This window comes from Apteryx mantelli, chromosome 16, assembly GCF_036417845.1.
Source record: "Apteryx mantelli isolate bAptMan1 chromosome 16, bAptMan1.hap1, whole genome shotgun sequence".
Lineage (NCBI taxonomy): Eukaryota > Metazoa > Chordata > Aves > Apterygiformes > Apterygidae > Apteryx > Apteryx mantelli.
In genome coordinates, this window is record NC_089993.1 from 19,698,558 (window position 1) to 19,718,659 (window position 20,102).

At 53.1% G+C, this 20,102-nt stretch overlaps 2 protein-coding genes across 6 annotated transcripts in view; one reads left to right on the forward strand and one right to left on the reverse strand.

Moving 5' to 3' along the window:
• Positions 1 to 6,024: 6,024 nt before the first annotated feature.
• SOX8 (SRY-box transcription factor 8) lies at positions 6,025 to 11,348 on the reverse strand. The gene is made up of 3 exons (XM_067306197.1): positions 10,903 to 11,348; positions 9,283 to 9,521; positions 6,025 to 8,342 (listed from the first exon to the last, which is right to left on the reverse strand). The coding sequence occupies exons 1-3, from the start codon at positions 11,346 to 11,348 to the stop codon at positions 7,606 to 7,608; spliced, it is 1,422 nt and encodes a 473-aa protein (XP_067162298.1). The 3' UTR covers positions 6,025 to 7,605.
• Positions 11,349 to 19,952: 8,604 nt separating this feature from the next.
• Positions 19,953 to 20,102, forward strand: part of LMF1 (lipase maturation factor 1) — a 234,178-nt gene continuing 234,028 nt past the window's right edge. For 4 of the 5 annotated variants that reach the window (XR_010885826.1, XR_010885827.1, XM_067306325.1 and 1 more), the window contains exon 1: positions 19,955 to 20,058. The gene's annotated coding sequence lies outside the window, so the exon portion shown is untranslated. Of the gene's footprint in view, positions 20,059 to 20,102 lie in introns of all 5 variants that reach the window. The other variant, XM_067306327.1, reaches the window with a different exon arrangement.

Here is a 20,102-nt window from a genome sequence, read left to right on the forward strand (position 1 = left end):
TTTTGTAATAACCCCATTTTCCTTCTCACTTATTCTTACCTAAAAAGTTTCAGATTGCAGCTCATCCATCTCTCTGACACCCAAATCCCCTCTCACGTTTTCAAATAGCGAGAGGGAGAGTTAACCCGTTCTTAGCCCAAAAAAGCAGGCAAGCGCCGAAGGGCCAGGGCCGGGATGCAGGTGAGGGGCTGCTCCGCCACCTCGGCCCCTTGGAGCGCCGGAACCGAGGGCCGGCAACGGCGGAGGGGGAGAAACCCGGCGGGGATTTACCGAGGCCGCCGGGACCAGCGCATCCCCCCGGGATGACGAGCGCTGTGCGAGAGCAAAGCGCGATGGTTTTGTCGCAGCCGGCGGAGGCGGAGGCGGAGGGAGGGAACGTGCGCATTTGGTTGGCAAAACAGCACCGAGGTTAGGCTGCAGCCCGAGGACGGGGAAAACGGTGTCGAAAACGAACCCGTCCTCTGAGCTTTTGAGCAAAATTAAAAATGTAACCTTTACCTTGCAAAAAAATCTCTAGCTTGCGTGAAGGTGGCAGCTTTCTATCTTCGTCATGCTGTAATGAATCACTCGTAGGAAAAAAAGCCTCATTTTCTTTAAAGTTTCTTCTTTTCCCTGAAACTTTCAATATCGGCGGTGTGCACACCTGCCAGTAAACTGCTATCCTTATTTGTTGTCCTCTTTAAAAAAAAAAAAAGCGCATTCCTCATCAGAAATCACACCTACCCAACGTGCGCGGCAGTTTTTCTCCTCTCCCCTGCATGCGTGTGGGTTTTGTTACGACGCACCGGCGGCTGCTGAACAACAGCAACGCAACTTCGGCAGAGGCCGGCTCAAAGGATGCGTGCACGAGATGTTCGGGGAACTTCCTAGCTACCGATAATTCCGGCCGGCTGCTTCTCCCGGAGCCGCATCCTCCCGGCGTCGGGGTGTGGAAGCGGCCAGCGCCCCGTCGCCTGCCGGGGCTGCGCCGGGCTTCCCCGAACGGCGGCTCTCTGGGCGAGGGGCAAGTGAAAGAAGTTTATTAGTTCTTTTTCCTTCTATAGATGAAGCTGCTTCTCTCGAGTCTAAATATTTACTGCCATTTCTGGACACGGGGGGGAAAAAAAGAAAAAAAAAAATTGATAAAACTCGCCATGTAGCAAGATTCCGATTCCCAATTATTTTGCCTTTGCAAAGTTAAAAAAAAAAGGAAGAAGGAAAAAAAAAACCCAACTTTGTTTGCGCATTCTTATTGCAAACACAATGCCGACAATGGCTAAATAGACAGCATAATAAATAGCACCACAATGCCGACATAAAGGCCTTTCTGGTACTGCATACAAAATATAAACTGTGCCATGCCATTATTATTCCGGAGCCCTTGCTGAAACAGTGCAGTTGAAATTCCACCCCCAATGTGCACCTAATCAGCCATTCAGAGCCCCTTAATGACTTGTCAGTTCTTTGCCCTGCCATTTTCTGTCCAATTAATTCTTTTATTGTGCACCGGATAAAGGAAGACAAAGGCCTTCCCCGCAATAATGAATCATTAAAATTCAGCAGCTCCTCTCTTGGGCGCTTGGCTCCTCACCAGCGATTCAGGCTGTTTCGCATTCGTTATGTGTGTGGTGGTTAAAATTCACTCTACCTCAAACAAGACCTTTCCGAACGCTTAACCCTTTCCTGGGTGCGGACCGCCGCCACTCCGTAGCGAATTTAGACCCGGAAAAAAAAAAAAGGAAAAAAAAAAAAAAAGGGGGAGGAGAAAGGCAGGCAGAGGTATTTTGGGTAAATGTTTTAATATCGCGTCTCCGCCAGTCACAATATTGCCTGCGCACGCAGGCACAAACAGCCGCGGGAAGCACGGGGCTGCCGGGGCGGCCGCGGGCCCGGAGCGCTGCCCGCCCGCGCACGGCGCCGGGAGCGACCCCCCCCCCCCCCGCGCCTTAGGAGGGGCTTCTCCTCCATCCCTAATTGGGTTGGGATAAACCGAAAGGCGCCCGCGCGAAACCCCAAGAAGTGTGTCCCACCGGCTTTTTTACGCTGGCTTTGCGAAATCAGGTCAAACCCAAGCGCGGGGCGAAGCCTGCGGGAATGGAAACGGGAATGGCGGTGGCGGCGGCGCTCCGGGCAGGAGACACCCAGCTCCCGGGCGCGGGAACGGCACTTGGCTTGCCGGGGCGCACCACCTGCTTGGACGGAAAGGCCTCGCCGCCCGTTCCAGCTCTTGCACGGCTCCGAGAGAAAATAAACTCCCTTCCCACCTAAGCCAGGGAAGCAGCCGGAGCACCGGCCGCATCCCAGCTAATCGCCCATTGCTGCATGCGCCGTGCACCGCTCGCGCCCGCGTCTCCCCGCCGGCTGCACCGGGACTGGGTGATGCCAGCCGGGCGGGAGCAAGGAGGGAAGCAGCAACATTCCTGGGAATCCCCGTTGGGGTTTCGGAAGCTGGTCCCCAAGCCGGTTGCGCTGGCTGGGATTGCCTTCAATCTCTGCTGTTCCAGCACGGGATGGGGCTGCAGAGTGGCAGGAGGAAGAAGCGCTTGGCAATATCAGCGCCGTTTTTCCCCGTTTTTTCAGGTTTTTTAATTTGGGAGCCGCACGACGAGCCCCCGAGAGCAGCTTGCGGAGCCCCTGCGGCGCCCAGGGGACGCGCGGGAGCCAGGTGAGCGGCAGCGGGTCGGGGCTCCCAGGGCCGCGGCGCCCCGGCATCGCCCACGGCACGGGCAGGACCCGCCGCTTCCGCTCCCCGCTGCCGAAGGGAGTTCGTGGCCCCGACGCTGGTGAATCAGCACTTACGAGTTTTGCAAAGAAAAAGCAAAAGCAAAGCAAACGGCTTTTGCTGCCCTCCGGTTGGCGTATCAGCAGTGTCCTCTCGTTCGGAAGAACGCCGGGCTTTCCTACCTGCTTGGTGCCTTAGAGCAGCCGGAGAGCAAAAAAGGGTTAACGCAGACCTGTAAAACACACCCGGCTGCACGGAACCGTCCTTCGCCCGCGCCGCAGAGGCTGCGAACCCGCGCACGTGCTGCAGGAAGTCGGGAAGGGAGAAAGCAACTTCCCGCGAGGCCTCCCGCCCCCGTCGCCCTCCCGGCGCGGGACGCGGCGGCAGCGGCAGCTCTCCCGGCGCATCCCGCCGCAGCCCGGGGCCGGAGCGATCCCCGCTGCAAACCCCACGCCTGCGCGCCCAGGCGGATGCGCAGGCAGAGGGACCCGGCTCTACCTAGGCGGAAGGTTATTAAACCTGCACGCTGTCGTAGGAACCTCACCGAGGAATTTCTCTGCCATAAACCTAATACCTGGCTGTAAAAAATGTGTAATGAAAGCTGATATCACTCCAGGAAAAATTATAATAAAGAGGATGGGAAGGGACTTTTTTCCCCCGTGCAGAAGGAATGTGGATATGGTCTATAAAATTAATTTCCTCTTTCGTGCTAACCAGCGCAATCTGAGCAACTCAGATAAGTAGCAACATTCAGTATTCCCTGCACCGAAAATAAAAAAGAGGAACTTTATTCGCTTGCGTATTCCTGTAATTATCTTCAGAGCCCTTTTTTTGTTGACAGCCAAGGGTCACAATCCGGTCTTGGTCTCACCTGATGGCGTTGACTTGTGCAGAGCCATCCCGGAGTCACGCCAGCGTAAGCGCCGTCGGAATTAGCTCGAGGCACACAATGCTGCCATTCACGCCGGGAAGACGCTCGGCTCATGGAAAATCACTTCTGCTTCTGCAGACTGCATCTAAACGCAGAATGGAAGCAAAGAACAACGCACGAAGGAAAAACATTTCTACAAACAGCATTAATTTCAAATCAAAATGCTTTTCTCTGCCTATGAACTGTACAGCAGATCCGTGTTTTTCTGCTAAGAAAATGGAATGGGAATCTGGTGTGTTCAAGTGTAAGTCTAGGCGCAGGGAACGAACTTCTGGCGCTCTTAGAAATTTCCAGCACGCTCTGAAGTCTGAGTCACCGGGATTATTCAGGGTGATGAGTTTTACCTGCCTACCACCATCTTGAACATCCATTTTCTGGCGTCTTTGCATTTTACTCAGTAAATTTGCAGTGAGCGTCACCTACTCCGTGGGCTGACAAAAAAAAAAAAAAATAAAAAAAGAGCTGAACGTCCCTCTTCAGCGCTGGCTGCTCCAACGAGAGCTGCTTCGGGGCGCTGCACCGCGGCCTCCCAGCCGTACGCTGCCGCTTTCACCTGCCGGGCTGTGCAGACGCCCAGCACTATATTTCTGCAAACGCCAGTAACGCGTTGCATAGCTGCTTCGAGCTCACCATTGCAGCGAGAGCGGCCGAGCTGGGAGAAAAAGCTCTTCTGGGTTAAATTAAACGTCTCCGGCTCGATACCCGGCGGTAGCTGCCAGCAGCGCCCCGCGGCGCAGCCGGCGCCGGTGCAACGCGGTGCACGCAGCAGCGCGGCGCGAAGCCGGGGGCACCGAGCCCCCGCCGCGCAGCCGCTCGCGGAGCAAACCCCGGAGAGCTCGACGCCGGAAAGCCGCAGCTGGGAAAACACGCAGGGCGGACGAGGAGAAGGCGCGAGGGAAGCGCTGGAGCCCGTCCCCCGCCTGTGCGTCCGCGGGTCCGTCCTGCAGAGCCTGGGCGCGTCGCTGCGCCCCGCGCGTCCCCCGGGAGCTCTGCAGCAGCTTGGTCACGTTCCCGGGTTTATTCTCCCCAAAAGGCACCTACGGAAGCGGTTGAAGGCTTCAGCACCGGGACCAATCCTGCTGGGTGCAGAGGCCCCGGCTCGGGCCACGTGCAGCCCCCAGCTCCCCTCCCGTCAGCCGCGTCCCCCGGCGGGAGCAGCTCCGGTGCAGGCTTTAACGTCAATATTTAGGGTGATTTACATCACATACAGATATTTCAGCTCCGGTTTGGAGCTGACCCAGATGTCAGTGAAGTCACTGTAAATTTTGCTGTTAAAATTCAAGAAGAAAGTAAAAACAAGCACTTACAGCCCCATCTTACTATTGCACTTTTTTTTCTCTCCTCTCCATGCCGCTTTGGGGAGGAAATCCTGCATCAGCATGCAGAACAGGCAAAGCCAAAATGCGTCTATTTTTCTCTCGCATGAGCTGGGATAAGACTTGAAACCCGCATTGTAACCGGAGGGAGCAGAAAGAAGAAAAGAAAGTCGCCTCTCCAAGCTCTTCTGCAGCTTTGGCTTTTAGTGCAATAAAGTCATTTTGCCAGCAGTTTTGTAAATGAGCACAGAGAAAATGGTGTCCAGTTACAGACACTCTGGCAAGATATGTCTTGGCAGCCCCTGCGAGCAGCAAGTTTGCTTTGGGACTCCGTTGTTCAGACTTCGTTAATGTTCTTGAGCTTCATTAATTGTCATCACATTTATTTTCCCCAAGTTAAGGCGTTTTCCACGGTGCTGCACCGCAGCCGAGTCGCGAGCGTTTCTCAGGCAGGGGCTAGCGCGAGTGTCCCAAACCCAAAGCTTTTCCTCCCAATTAGGCCCCAGCCCGACAGTCTTGCACCAGTTGGTCTGAACTGGTGAAACCAAACTGAAACTTAGTTTAGATAACCAAAAAAAGTCACAAATGTAGCTATTTTAATGACTGCATTTAAAAAAACCACTACATGCAACATATAATTTGGTTGCTATCATAATTAAGAGGTATTTACAAGAGCTCGCCAACCAGAAAACAGAATCTGTTACTGTAAAATTCCTACGTGCTGGGCAGAACAAAATGAACTGGGTTTAAAACCATGCCGTTTGACCTTGCAAACCCTTACTCACGTGAGCAAGCTCAATGAAATCCTTGGGATTATTTGCATGGAAATATACTCCAAGGAAGTTAAAAAAAAAAACAACAACAACAAAAAAAACCCCAAACACAACCCCAGCACTTGTAGTAAGACACAGTCTAAGTACAAGGGTTAAGGAGCTGGAGGGAAAAAAATACATTAGGAGAACACAGAAACCCTTGGTCAATGTATTTAATTCTGCATAGTCCAACTGTCTTTCAGTGTTCTCACTTTCTTTTCAGCACAGAAATAAGCTCAAATAGAAAGAAAACATAACACATAGTTGATAAAAAGCAATTTTTAATTTTATCAAATTGATCTGTACAAAAGTTAGCATTGCTTAGTCAGAAGCTAGTGAAGAGAACAGATAAGTAACAGCCAAAGTCTTTCAAACTTTATACAGAAAAATAGATTGCATAAAAATGAGTTTTCTGTATCTTCCCCCACCCCCACATCCCCAAAAGGAAATATGCAAAAAATATTTTTAGAAAAAGTAGGAAACATAGAAAAGGTAAAAAGATGATAACCTCTGAAATGTGTTTTTAGATTTACAAAGTTTTTAAAGGCACAAGTTACCATAAAATAGATGGTTATTATATGCTCAGCATACAATGGAAGAAGTAGAAATATATCGATGAAATATTAGTCTAAAACTAAGTACCTAAACATTTTTTTTAGTGGAGAAGATTTTAGTTTCACAGCTTGATGGATGATATCTGGTCCCTAGAAGCCAAAATTAAAGCAGAAGTTGATAATCTCTCATTAAATTACATCTTTCTCTAAAGTAGTCCTGGTTCTAGAAGTGTACAACGATTCTGCAATGCCTTAAATCCAATTTTAACATCTGAAAGCAGGTAGCCAGAAAAAAATCTCATTGCCTGCTCCTTTTTGCAATCATTTTAGCCTCCAAGTTTAATTAGTAGCATTTGCAGCAAGCCCTGCACGTTGCATCCCCCCCCCGTTATTTTTCATGCCCGTTTTATTTCCGTGTCCGTGACCGGCTCTGTGCGATGCCGAGATTCTTTCAGGCCCTCTAACACGACTGCTGCAGCGGTTCGAAACAAAAAAAACCCCCAAACCACAGAAAATCTATAGACTCATAACACCATTTTATTGTATCATCTCCACTATTTTTATGCTCCCTCCCCACCCCCTCTTTAAAATCTTTTAAAATTCTACTTTTTGCACAAAATTACTTCATTAATTAAAGGACAAAATAATACAGAACATAAATACATATTTAACAGATTTAAAAAAAAACACTTTAAGCTTCCAAAAAACAAAACAAAATGTTAATTACAGCCAAACCTTGCTTAGAAGAACTCTTGACTAAAAAACAAACACTTCAGACATTTAATTGGTTGGTCCCACCAGACTTGTTTGTTCCCACAAGATTGTTACACGGAATAGCTGGATTTTCCTTTCTCCTACGAGTTGGTCCTAGTGAGTTCTTGCCCTCAAGGTTGGTCCGTTTCTCACATTGCAATAGACCCTTAAAGTCTTGTACGGCTTTTTTCTTCCCCCTCCCTCCATTTTTGCACTTGTCAACTTTCAAGACGAATAAGTTCAGTCCAGTCCTCACAGAGGAGTTGAATGGTTTTGTCCTTCATTTCTTCAAAAGGAATTACCGGTCCTTTTTTTTTTTTTTTTTTTTTAGCTTTTTTTATTATTTTATTAATTAAAGAAAAATAGAGCTCTGTCCTTTTGGAGAATCTCAAAGCGAGGGGACATCCAGTCGCAGCGAGCAGAGTTCCCAGTGGCTCAGGAGGCACTTCGGAAACGAACACGGCACTCCGCCTTCCTCTTCTTCATTCCTTCATTAGTGCATATTTTGGGGAAGACCTCGGGGAACCCAACGCGTCCTTTAAGGCCTCGTCAGGGTCGTGTAGACCGGCTGGTCCCAGTTAGCGGTGGGGCTGTGGGCCGGCGGGATGGACAAGCCGTTCAGGATGGGCGTCGCGTAGGGGCGCCGCGACGAGTGGAAATACGGATACTGGTAGATGCTGGAGGCGTAGCCGGGGTAGGGGTTGTAGTAGTTGGAGCTCTGGAGGTCCGTGTAGTCGCACTGGGAGCTGGAGAAGGAGGCGGCGGCCGTGGCGGTGCTGGCGGTGGTGGCGCAGGCTTGGGCGCTGTAGGAGCCGTAGTCGGAGTGCGCGGGGGAGCCGTGCGACTGGTCGCTGTAGTGGCTGGGGCTGAGCTGCTCCGTCTTGATGTGCGGCCGCTGCTGGCCCGAATCGGCCGCCGACGGCGAGGCCGAGGCCGAGCTCTTGTGAGTCCACACCTGGGCGGCCCCGCCGCTGCCCGGCGCCGAGTGCGAGTAGGAGGCGCCGTAGGAGCCGCCGGCGGCCGCGGCCCCGTGGTCAACCGGCACGGCGGCATGGCCGTTGAGCGGCAGGTACTGGTCGAACTCGTGCACGTCGAAGGTCTCCATGTTGTTGATGACCTCGCTGCTCAGCTCCGAGATGTCCACGTTGCTGAAGTCGATGTTCTGGCGGCCGCTCTCCACGAGGCGGCGGCCCTCGTGCTTCAGCTCCTGCTTGCCGCCGTGGTGGAGGTCCGTCTTGGGGGTGGTGGGCGGCGTGGGCGGCCCGTGGGTCTGGCCTGGGGACGGAGGAGAGCGGGGCTTTCACGGGAGCGTCCGTGCCAGCCCTCTGCCCGGCTCGCCAGGAGGCCGGAAAGCATGCGCACGCGTTTCCCCCCCCGTTATTGCAAGAGGGGAAGGGGGGGATTTAAACCTGCGGCCCCATGCCGGAGCTGGCTGATGCCCCCGCAATGACCATGCCGGGCACCGAGTCCTCGCTTGGGGCAAACTGCCTGCAAGAGGGACGGTTTCCACCAGGGAGGAGCCGGGGACCACACGCCGGCCCATCCGCGGTCGCTCACCAGGGCATCGCGGGAAATCCCGGCCGCCCAAGCTGGCTCTCGACGGGAAGCAGAATTGGGTGGGATTTGGAGGGACCCAGCGCAAAGCGAGCCCCGATTTCGGAGAGGCAGCAAAGCCCCTCCTGGCGGAGCGGCGAGGGAAGGGGCTGGGATCCCGCAGACAGGCTCGGTAAGAGCCCAGGCATGTCTGAAGTTACCGGACGTTAGCAATCCTCTTGGAATCTGTCAACACTCACAGTTTGCCAATTCAAAGCTCTGCCGGGGAATCGGGAAGCTTTGGGGTGAAACGCGGTCTCACCTCCAGGGGCTGCTCCCCGAGGCATCCCGCGCAGCGCCAGGGCATAATTAACCCTTATTCCCTCTCGATTAGTTCTCCCCGCTCCCAGGCCAGCTGGTAAACCGGGATCCCTTTGCGCCGTGGGGATTTCCTATCGCACCGTTGACTATAAGCACTAACTAAAACCGTGGCCACGTTGATGGCCCGGTGCAAAAATCACAGCTCTTGGGGCAACGACTCCCAGTTTTGGAAGGTCCCAACCCCACAATTTTTCATGCACATGCATCCGGGGGGGCAGCGAGCCCGTGCCTGCCGCAGGCTCGTTCCACAAACGAACATCTCGGGTAGCCAGGAGCTTTTCTGCCCGCGGGGCCCCTTTACCTGCGTGATCGCCGTGGTGGTGGGAATCTGCCATGCCTCCCAGGCTGCTGTCTGCCTTGTAGATCTGGGTGCCTGCGTGGTGGCTCAGCTCGGCTCCCGAGTCGGAATCGCTCTGCCCAGCTTTTACGCTTTTCCTCCTCCGTGGCTGGTATTTATAATCCGGGTGATCCTTTTTGTGCTGGACCCTGAGCCGCTCGGCTTCTTCCACAAAGGGACGTTTCTCATTTTCGCTTAACAAACTGGTTTGAATTTTTTTTTAAAAAAAGGAGGAGGAAAAAAATCCAAAGTTAATGTCTTTTCCTTAGAAGCTCTCGGTCTATTTTCAGACTTATATCCCCACTTCCCATGCACTGACTTGGGCAAACAGAAAGCAAATTGCAAAACAAATTTTCTGTGACAAAAAAGAAGCAGCTAAACCATGCCACAAAAAAAGTATTAAAATACTAGAGAGGCATGGAAAAAAACTTCCACTATGGACATTGACAACAGGGCAAAACAAAATCCCCCCCCCACTCCGTTTTAAATGCCACTTTTTATCCCTTTGCTAAACATTATTCCCATGTTTGTCCCAGAAATGCCATCCCCTCGCCACGACAAACAGCGTCGTTTCCAGCTTTGTGTGGTGCTTACAAAGAAACCACAAAAGCAACAGTGGTGGGATTATTTCTTTTAAGACTCTCTCCCACCCAGACCTCTCTGTGCAAACGGGAGCCACAGCGGGAACTGCGCCGGCCGGAGCGGGCAGGAGACGCAAGTCTGGGTGCAGCGAGACGCGCCCGCTGCAGCACGCGGCGAAGCGCAGCTCGTTGCGAGCCCGGGGCGCGGAACACGCTCAGGTGCTGCCCAGCAGGAGGGTTTGCAGCGGTGGGTAGCACGGAACAGGTAAGCGCACAGATAACAAGGGAAGTTACAGAGCAGAATAAAGTAGCTGCTAAAAATCGGCTTGTTTGGTTGCAAAGCGGCAAGCAAGCAAGGAACATAGTTTCGGAAAAAAAAAAGTTGTAAAAGAAGCAATAAAAAAAAGCAGTTTCCCAGCAGCAGGGATGTGGGAAACCCTGGCCGCGAGAGGAGAGGGTCCAAGGCTGCACATCCCCGAGGACGGAGCGGGGAAAACCCGTGCGTGCCCCAGCGCCGGGCCAGCACCGGGACCGCGACCGGGACCGGGCCGGGCTCGGGCGCCCCGCCGAGCCCGCCGCCGCTGCGGGCGCCTGCACGGGGGCTTTTCTGGAGCAGGGACCGGCCGGTCCTTTTGCAGGGTGCCGACCGCACTCCGGGGGATTTTTGCACTTCAGTTTGAAACGGCTCAAGAATCCCCCGCGGGCAGGGAAAGAAGAGACGGATGCAAAAAAATAAAAAAAAAAAAAAGAAAAGAAAGAAAAGAAAGTGGTGGTGGTGGTGCTGGGAGGGAGAATCCAGACGCGCATCCCGGGCTGCCCGCGGGGTCCCTGCGGGAGCGGCCCCAGGCGCGGCCGGCGCCGGCTCCCCGTACCCCCGGCCGCGCAGCGCAGCGCAGCGCGCGAGCCCCGACGGCGGCGCGCGGAGCGGCGGCGCGCGGAGGGGGTGCGCGGCGCGGAGCGGTGCACCGCGGGGATGCGGAGCGAGGCAGCCCGGAGGACTCACCGCCACAGCTTGCCCAGGGTCTTGCTGAGCTCGGCGTTGTGCAGATGCGGGTACTGGTCGGCCAGCTTCCTGCGGGCGGCCTGCGCCCACACCATGAAGGCGTTCATGGGCCTCTTGACGTGCGGCTTGGCCTTGAGCGATCCGTTGCCGCGCACGGGCATGGGCACCAGGCTCCAGTCGTAGCCCTTGAGCACCTGCGAGACGGCGTCGCGGATGCAGGCGGGGAAGCGCTCGTCCACCTCGGCCGCGTCCACCTTGGCGCCCAGCGGGGCGCCGCCGGGCGGGCGCTGCGAGGGCGGCGCGGGGGCGCAGCCCAGGCCCTCGGAGCCGGCGGGGGACAGCGGCGAGTCCGAGTCCGAGTCCACGTGGGACATGGAGCTGGTGGTGCCCGCGGGGCTGCACGGGGGCTCCAGCGCTTTGTCGTGCTCCTCGGTCATGTTGAGCATTGGTGGCGGGGGGGGAGGGGGGGTGAGACGGGGAGGGGGAAAGGGGCGAGATGGGGACACGGGCAGGAGAAGCCCGGGCGCGAGAAGGCGGCGGGGCAGCGCGGTGCTGCACGCAGGGCCACGCGCGGACCCCTCGGCGGGCGCCCCAAAAACGAGATTAAAAAAAAAAAAAGAAAAAAAAGTAAATTCAGAAAGAAAAAAAAAAAAAAAAAGAATCCCACAGACGCGTGGAAATCAGCCGGAAAAAACTCTCTCCTCGCAGTTCCGGCGCGCCGCGCCCGCCGCCCGGGCTCGGCTCCGCTCCGCTCCGCGCCCCGCGCCCGCCGCCCGGCCCGGCCCGGCCCGCCGCCGCGCTCCACGTCCAGTGCGAAACGCGGCCCCCGGCAACAAGTGACTTTAAGGCGAGGGCGAGCGGCCCCGCCCCCGGCGCCGCTGCCCATTGGCGGGGCGGGCGGGGCTCATTTCCATACGGGGCGGGGTCTCCCGGCCGCCCCGCCCCACCCCTCCGCGCCGCGCTCCTGCCGCGCCGCCGCCGGGACGCGCCGCGGGACAGGGGCCGCCGCCGCCGCCGCCGCCGCGCAAGGGGCCGCCGGCAGAGCAGAGCAGCGCACAGCGAGGCGGCTCGGGGTCCGCGGTGCCCCGCACCAGCACCCTCCGCGTGGCGAGGGGGCGGGCAGGGACCCCCCGGTTGCGGGATGTGTTTTACACCCTCCCCGGTCGCGCATAGGGGCCTCCCCTCCGCGGGGCACCGGGCAGCGGGGTGCGGGCCGGGGCCGAGCCCCTTTGCAAGCTCCGCAGCTCGGGACCGCCCCGGCGAGGAGGTGCGGAGCGGCTCCCGGGGCCGCCGGGGATGCTCGGGCGGACGCTGTCCCGGGCTCAGCAGCGCTTCTTCCCAAACCCCCTTCCCGCGGGGCGCGCAGGGCTCCGCGGGGGGAAGCCGGGCTCGGTGCGCGGCGGCGGCGGCCGGAGGTGCCCGGGGCTCCCGGAGCCGCCCCGAGGCCCCGAGGGGCGCCCGGGAGCCGGCGCGGAGCCCCCGTGCGCTGCCCCGCAACACCCCAGCGCGTAGTTTCTCCTTACTTTCTCCAAACTGCAGATAGCGGAGGAAAGCGGCGAACTGCTGGAAAGCATCAAAACGAGCCGCTCCGCTTCCCCGGAGCCGCCGGGCGTCCCCGCTCCCCGTCTCGTTTCTCCTCTTTCTGCCCCGCAGCTCTTTCCTCTCCGACGGCGGCGGCGGCGGCGCCCCGGCCCTGCGCGTCCGCGGCCGAGGAGCGGATCCTCGCGGGGATCCTCTCCCCCTGCAAAACGCGGCTGCGGCGCCGGCCTCTCCGCGAGCAGTCCCGCTTCCGAAGAAAAATCTCCCTCTCCCGGCTTCACTCGGAGGGTTTCCCCTGTCGAAGTGAGCCCTGTTTTCCAGCATTTATTTGGAGCATTTGATTCTAATTATCCGCGGAATCCAACCTTCTAATTGTGCCTGGAAAAAAGCAACTCTAAAAATTCCAGTTTTATCTGCTGCACCCCTCCACCACCACCACCCCCTGCCCCTGCCCCACTACCCCTGGAAACACGAGGTCAAATACAAGATTTACAGAAAAAGATAGAAATCCTGCAAATGCCTCAAGCATTCCAGTGTTTAAAAAATAGCAGCAACACTGGTTTTTTGAGAGCATTTTATTTACTGCAACGTATAATCATCTTGAAATAAAAAGTATGCTTTGAATTTAAGTGTAACACCAATTACATTTGCGTGTGCCTGAATATGTGTATCCATACTATGGGAAAATGAATATACTCCGATAAAGTACAAACCATGATTTTGTTTTACCGAAAATTTTTCTCATTTCCTTATTTGGGTAATTACTCTAGGTTTCAGCTTTCAGCTTGCAGAGTCACCAAGTAAGTTACCTTTGGACAGAATCTTTTTTTATTATTACTTTACAAAGTATAATTTTAAACAAATATTGCCTTTAAGACTCAAGACATAGTATATATGTTGGACTTGCAAAACGGGAACAACTGAACGTCTCTTCCAGGGCCTGATACAAAGCTGCATGAGGTTATGGAGGGATTTCTGTTGACTCCGTGGGCTTTGGACCAGTGGTTTTGCAGTGCTGTTAGACACTTGGCAGAACTTTTTTTTCCTCAGCTGACAAATACATAATGGACATTTCTATAATGCCTCTCTTAAAGATCTCATAGCTTTTTGACAAGTTCACCTTACTGAATTTCTGTGAGTCAGGCAAACTGTATTATCACAGAGATGGCTGAATCAAAGCAATAACATACTGGTTTTAGTCCACCTTTTCAAAAACAGTCTCTTCTATGGAGTATCTTCTTCAGAAGATTCAAGCTTCATTGCCTGGCTGAGGCTGGGACAGGATCTACGGGACACTCCAAGCTTGGGGCAAGCCCATGGAGGTAGCAATGGAAACAAGAGGCCCCATACTCTAATCTCTGCCTTCAGCTACAAGGCAAATTCCTGCAGCAGACGTCCCCAAGAAAAGCAGGGATTAGAGATACCGTTCTTCTTCATACTCATGTGGTGGGCGCCTTGCACAGCTCCGCAGCTTTGCCTGGGGCAGGGAATTGCTTCAATTCCTCACCATTACAGACTATTTTCCAGCCCACGCACACAAATCCCTCCTTCTTAAATGCAAGTAGAAGGAGGACCACGCTGGAGTTGCTCCCTCTTATTCCAGAGATGAGTATGTGGAAAAGTTAGCGCCTGCAGCCTGACTGAGCAGTTTACATTTCCTGCTTTGCATCTGCTTAGGTGATCTTGCACAAACCATTTCGTGTCTCATGAGCTTCAGTTCTCAGCTGAGCTGATGGAGGGAGCAGCATTGCCCTGCCCTGCAGGCTGACCTGAGATGTGGATGGCTGTGAGAAGCTGAGGTGACACAGGGAGAGGAGGGGGTGTAAGACACCACAGGTGGGAACACTGGGGAACTTCAGTGGCTCCAGTTTCACGAGAGACTACACTGGGATGACGAGGAGGTTCCGGTGGTGCTATTCATCTTATGGGGCCTGAGGTTCGAATTCTGTGTGTCAGAAGAGTCAGTAATGTGCTTCCTCAGGTTTGCACAGGAATGGGCAAATGATGGGGCTGCAGGACAGGTCTTGCAGTGATCCCAAATGATGTGTCCTCCACGCTTACCCTAATGCTTATCTGTCTTGATCCAAAGAAGTGATACTAGGATAGTAAAGCAGAAGAGCTACACAGAGATAGGATGAAACTATCAGCTGACTGGGGAGAAGGCATCAGAAGGGGAAGAAGGACTCAAGAGGGGCTGAAGGATCAAGTACGGGTAAGCTATGGTTTCAGTTCAGCAGGAGAAGAAAGTGGGAGCTTATTTTTCTCAGTAATTTTGTTTGCCTGTGGGTTCTGGCTCATGCTGTGTCCTGGTTCATATCCCTTAGACTTTGGCAGAAGGAAGGGGTTTTTCCCTCACTGTTCATGGCTTCTGAGGCCAAAGAAGAAAGAGAGCAAAAGAAAGCAGAAACCCCTGAAAGCAGAGTGCTCTGCGAGGAAGTGATAGGATGACCCACGTCTCAGATTTCCCTACTTGTTGTCACTGAGGTCATAATTTACATCTTGAACCCCTGAGGACAGAAGATGATATAAGTCATTCTTCCAACCAGTGTTTCATCAGTCTTGTAGCGTCTGGGAGGGCCAAGTTTTGGTACAGGTCTGCCCTGCCCCAATTCTTTAAGGTAACAGGGCTCTTTTTGCTTCTCCCTTCTCAGCTGCAGCACAGTCAGCATCATTTCTTCCGGGGAGATCTCTACAGGTCCGAAGGGAGGCTGGTGCTGCAAATCCTGCTCTGAATTTCCCTCTCAGAGAGACCACAGCAGAGCACAGACCCCTGGAGATGCAGATGGCAAGGTACCGTTCCCTGGCCTGCTGCAGGGCAGAGCCCGACATCAGCGTTTCCAGAAAAAAGACAGAGATTTGGGAAGGAAGCACCAAGATTCCCTTTGCCCTCAGAATTACCACGAGACGGAGGTGTCCTGACCTCCCATCCTGGTTCCTTTTTACCATGCCTGCTTCCGTTCTGCAGGAATACGCATGCGTGTGCATTGCCCTTAGGGAGGACAGAGCCGACCTAACGCTAGGGAAGGCGACATTTCCTCTCCAGTGCAAGACGGGGAATCATTTTTAGAGCATGAGAGCAGGTGGGAACATTGCACACGACCGGGTACACGATGCCGGTTTCCTGCAGCGTGCACACGCATTGCGTTCCCTCCCTGGCTGGGCGGATGCACAACCCAAAGGTGGGCTGTATTGCCAAAGGCTTAATCTGATCAAGTGGTAAAGTTACCATTTTTCAAAAATTGGCTGCCTTTGAACTGTGAGCTGATTTTACATGGGAATTTCAAAGAGCAAATAGAAAGAGCCTTACAGGGAGGAAAAAAAACAACCCCTGATCAGATAAGCATAACCTATGCGTCGTGTTAAAATAAGCCTCTGACATCTGCAGGATTAATGCTTTGCCCAGAGGATACAGCAGTTCAGCGGCAGCACAGAGATTTCTGTGAAACAATGTACAATCCTTTTTGGGAAAGCTACCGATTTCTAACAGGAAGAAAAAGAACCGTGGTAATTTTCAATTAATTTCAATTAAAATAGCAGCAGAAGAGCCGAGAGCTTTGCTCCGCAGACTGACTGTAACATTGGGTCCAATCCCACGCTGTGTGCTTGTGAAGGCTCCAGCACAAGACCAGTGCCTGCTCATGCAATTTTAGGACTAAATTTATAGAGCTTAGCTGCTTGCAGATCACCCATTTAGGTCCAAAATTTGTCATCCATTCGCATGAGATGAACCGTGCTGCTCCAGCTGATTCTGAAATCCACGGAGCCATCTCAGGAGTAAGATCCACTTGGAGGAGTAAGGATGACAGAACCTATTTGCAAATTTTAATAACACATCAGATTTTTAGTCCCAGGCTTTTCCACAGCTCCCACCACTGTGCTGAGCTGTGCTCTCAAAATCTTTGCTGTCACCTGCACAGCAGGAGTGCAAAATTACTGTATGCTCCCTCCTGTTTCTGGATGGAATAGTTTGGCAGCTGCAGGACAACCGTGATGCAGGATCACGTCCCCCAGCAGCTCTTTTCCAACCCCTGAACATTTATCTGGCATTGGTACAAGAAATGCTGCACACCTGCACTGGGCAGGACTCCGCTGAGCTCTCTCCTGCTCAAAAGGCACATGGAGAGGATTGCATGCGATTCTTGAGCCCTCTTCCAGGTTTGACCTTTGCAGGAGATATTAGTGAAAAAGGTCCATTATTTTTAGAAAGTCTTGATTACCGTGCGAGTCAATGGCAATGAGAGGTTCATGAAAATCTTTACATGTTACATTTGGTCTGGAAAGGAATTTCTGCAAAAATGTAATAAAATAAACCCTTACTAACAAATGTTTTTATGATTATTAATTGTTTAATATCCCAGCTGAAAAAGTCAAAAATGCAGAACAAACCATAGTTATTTTGCAGCTTTCGCAGCCTGAAGTTGTGCACTGTGGTGCTGGCACCCGAAGAACCAGAGGTGAAAGGGATTACAAAACTGGCAGGGACAGCCTCCTCTTTCACTGTTGGAAAAAATGTATAGGTGAAACCAGAAACAGTGGAAAGGAAAAGATATTTAAATGTGTTATTTCTGTTCAAATATTCTAAGATGTTACCAGCGACACAGAGAATATGCTTTTGAGAGATCTACGACACACATGCAGGTATCACACTTTTAAGGCCCGATGAGACACTGGCAAATATCTGCTCTGACCTCCTGCATGACACAGGCCAGACCACATCTTTTCAGAATAACAGAGAACCACAGTTCTATTAATTACGATTATTGTGATTATGAATGGTGTGTCCTATGCTACTGCGTAGGAACCCCTCTCCCGAATCAGCACCCCTTCACCCTCCGTTATGGAGGAGAAAAATGGTAAACCTTCCTTCAAAAATCCTTTTCCATCTTAATCCTGCTAACCCTGGAGTTAAAGATCAAAATTCCATAGGGAAGGATCAGAGATTTTAGTGGAAAAAATTATTACGGCTGGAAAATTCTTAAATAGTAGAAGGACTTTCCCACATTCTTTGTGAGACCCCATCTTTCATTTAGCAAACACAGCTGAGCGTTCAGTGGGATTGTGTATAACTGTATTATATATAAGTGAATGTATGTTTTCTTTAGAGAAGCCTCCAAATCTTAGCGCTGCTTTACAAAATAGCCATTTCTGCACACATTCGCTGTCTCTGTTTTATTTAAACCCAATTCCTGGCAGCAAGAGGGGCAAAAGACTAGACCTGAATGAACACAGAGCAATTTAGGGTGCCAGGGACAGCAGGGTTGAGGTGCTAGTGGGGACAGCTGCTGGGTGCTGTGACAGTAAATGCTTGTTTCGCTGTCACTTTTGCAGCTGTTTGGAACACAGCAAAATAGGGTCGGGCCCGGGGGCGGGGGGACGTGGCAACTCGTATTTTGCTGAATGAAGATCAGCATCAATGATGTCTTAGCGCCGGCCCTGCGAGCCCGACATTTATGAATCACTTTCCCTTTGAGATTTCAGACGCAGAGCCTCACTCTTAAATATCTTGTTTTGTTACTCACTTGGTTTTTACGTAGTTTTCTTTTGCGATACCTTAATTAGAAAAGAAGGAATGTGAGCAAAAATCAGAACATGATATCTAAAAGTTGACAGTAAATAAATGAGCGGAAAACCAAACACAGACGACATTCGCATGAAACCGTATGCAAGTATGCACTCAGAGAATATAGAAAGAAGGTAATTGAATGTTCTAATTTATCATTTTATTAAATGTTTTCCTTTATAGCTTGTTCCATCTCCCAGTAAAGCTAAAGGAAAGGTTTTTATTGCCTTTTATGAGAGTTGGATCAGTCCTTTAGAGTAACAACATTTTTATACAATTTAATACACTTAAAACTTTGCAGCTCATATTGTTGAAAGGTGCTATTGACACAAGCTGTCCCCTGAGTTCGGCTTGGTTTAGTTCGGTGTTCACTCATGCTACTGTCCCAACCTGCGTAGCTGGAGGTTTCAGAGGGATCTTTTGCAATGAAAACTGATTGAGTTCAACGTTCCCTTCCCAAGTCCAATTATTCCTTTTTTTGCGGAATCTTTTGACTAAATCCTCCACTTTTCCTCAGTAATTTCCTCAGTTATCCAGTTTGTTTTACAGACATTTACATTTAATGTGGAATTTGCTGTAAAAGTTTCATAAAGACCTCACAAAGGAAATCATTAGTTTACATCAATTTAAATTTATCTAGCCAAACCTTGTGGCTAATCCAAAGGGAGAGTGAAAGAGAAAATCTAATATAGCAGAGGCCTTTAACAAATAGGTTATTTTTCTTTCCCTATACAATGCACCATTATGTACTTTTTTTCTAGCGAGAACAATGCAAGCAGCAGTGATGGGAAACTGGAAAAACAAAAGAGGCATTTATAGGGAACTGGTTTAGAGTCTGAAAAGCATTGAATAATGTTACACCTGATAACAGATACTTTCTCAGAGACCATCGAACGATTTAACACCACGGTATTTACTTAAATAGGATACAGAATGCAGCTCCGAACCCATCAATTACGACTGCTGAGCCTCTGGCTGTTTCATTAAAATGTTTTTGCTAAAAAAGACCCCCGATATATAGAACCTCAACACGGAGTCAAGTGTTTTGCAATTGCACACAAAGCAGAAATCGGGGGAGTATCGTAAAAAGCAAACCTCAAAAGCTGGAGGAACTCAACTCAAAGCTATTCTTGAGGGACAGACGCCAACGCAGCGCCGTGAGCCGAACGCACGGCAGCATGGGCAGCCTCGGCGCTGCGTGTTTTGGCTTGGACGTGCTGCGTGACGCGCGCCCACCCGCCCGCGGCACCGTTTCGCGGTCCCACACGGGCGCGAACACGGACGGTGCCGGCGAGGTTGCCGGGACCAGGCCGCACAGGGCCCCTGCGCCTGGCGCTGCCGCGGGACGCGGGAAAGGGGCTGGGGGGCAATTCCGCTTGGATTTTAGGCTTTGCGCTTGCACACCGCTTTCCAGAGATCGTTCTGAACAAAAAAATAGTTCTTTTTTTTTCCCCACAGATACGCCTAGAGTTGGCTTTGGTGCAAAACGGTTGATTCTTTTCGCAGATACATCACTAACCGGCTTCGGCACCGACCCTTTCTGTCACGGTTACACGCGTACGTGGCTGTGGCACCCACCCGTCCCTTTCTGTCACGGTTACACCCGTACGTGGCAGTGGCACCCACCCGTCCCTCTCGCCACGGACACACCCGCACCCCCCGCGGCGGCTGCGCAGCGGGAGGAGGCCCCGGCCCCGGCCCCAGCCGCGGTCCCGGCGCGGGTGGGCGCTGAGGCGGCCCCGGGGCCTCCCCGGCGCGGGCGGGAGCGGGCGGGCGCGGGAGGGGGCGGGGGGGACGCGGCGCGGCGGGGGCGGGGGTGGGGGCGGGCCGCCCCGCACGCATGCTCGCTGCCGCCTCCGACATGGCGGCGCCCAGCGCGGCGCTGAGGCAGCGGCCGGCGGCAGCGCGGCGCGGCGCCCCCGAGGCCCCGGGGCGGGCGGCGGCGCCGGAGCCCAGACCGGGGCCGGGCGGCGGCGGCGAGGCCGCCCTGCCGCTACCGCCCGGCACCTTCTGGCTCACCCGCATCGTGCTGCTGCGCGCCATAGCCCTGCTTTACCGTGAGTCTCCGCCGCCGCTTTCTCTCTCCTCTCGGCGGGGAGCG

What these genes read in the sequence shown, in the direction of transcription:
- SOX8 (XM_067306197.1), bottom strand. Translation starts at nt 11,348, where the DNA reads ATGCTCAACATGACCGAGGAGCACGACAAAGCGCTGGAGCCCCCGTGC. An exon ending in ACCCTGGGCAAGCTGTGGCG is followed by an intron (nt 9,522 to 10,902) that starts GTGAGTCCTCCG and finishes AATTCAAACCAG; the next exon opens with TTTGTTAAGCGAAAATGAGA. An exon ending in CCACCACGGCGATCACGCAG is followed by an intron (nt 8,343 to 9,282) that starts GTAAAGGGGCCC and finishes CTCCGTCCCCAG; the next exon opens with GCCAGACCCACGGGCCGCCC.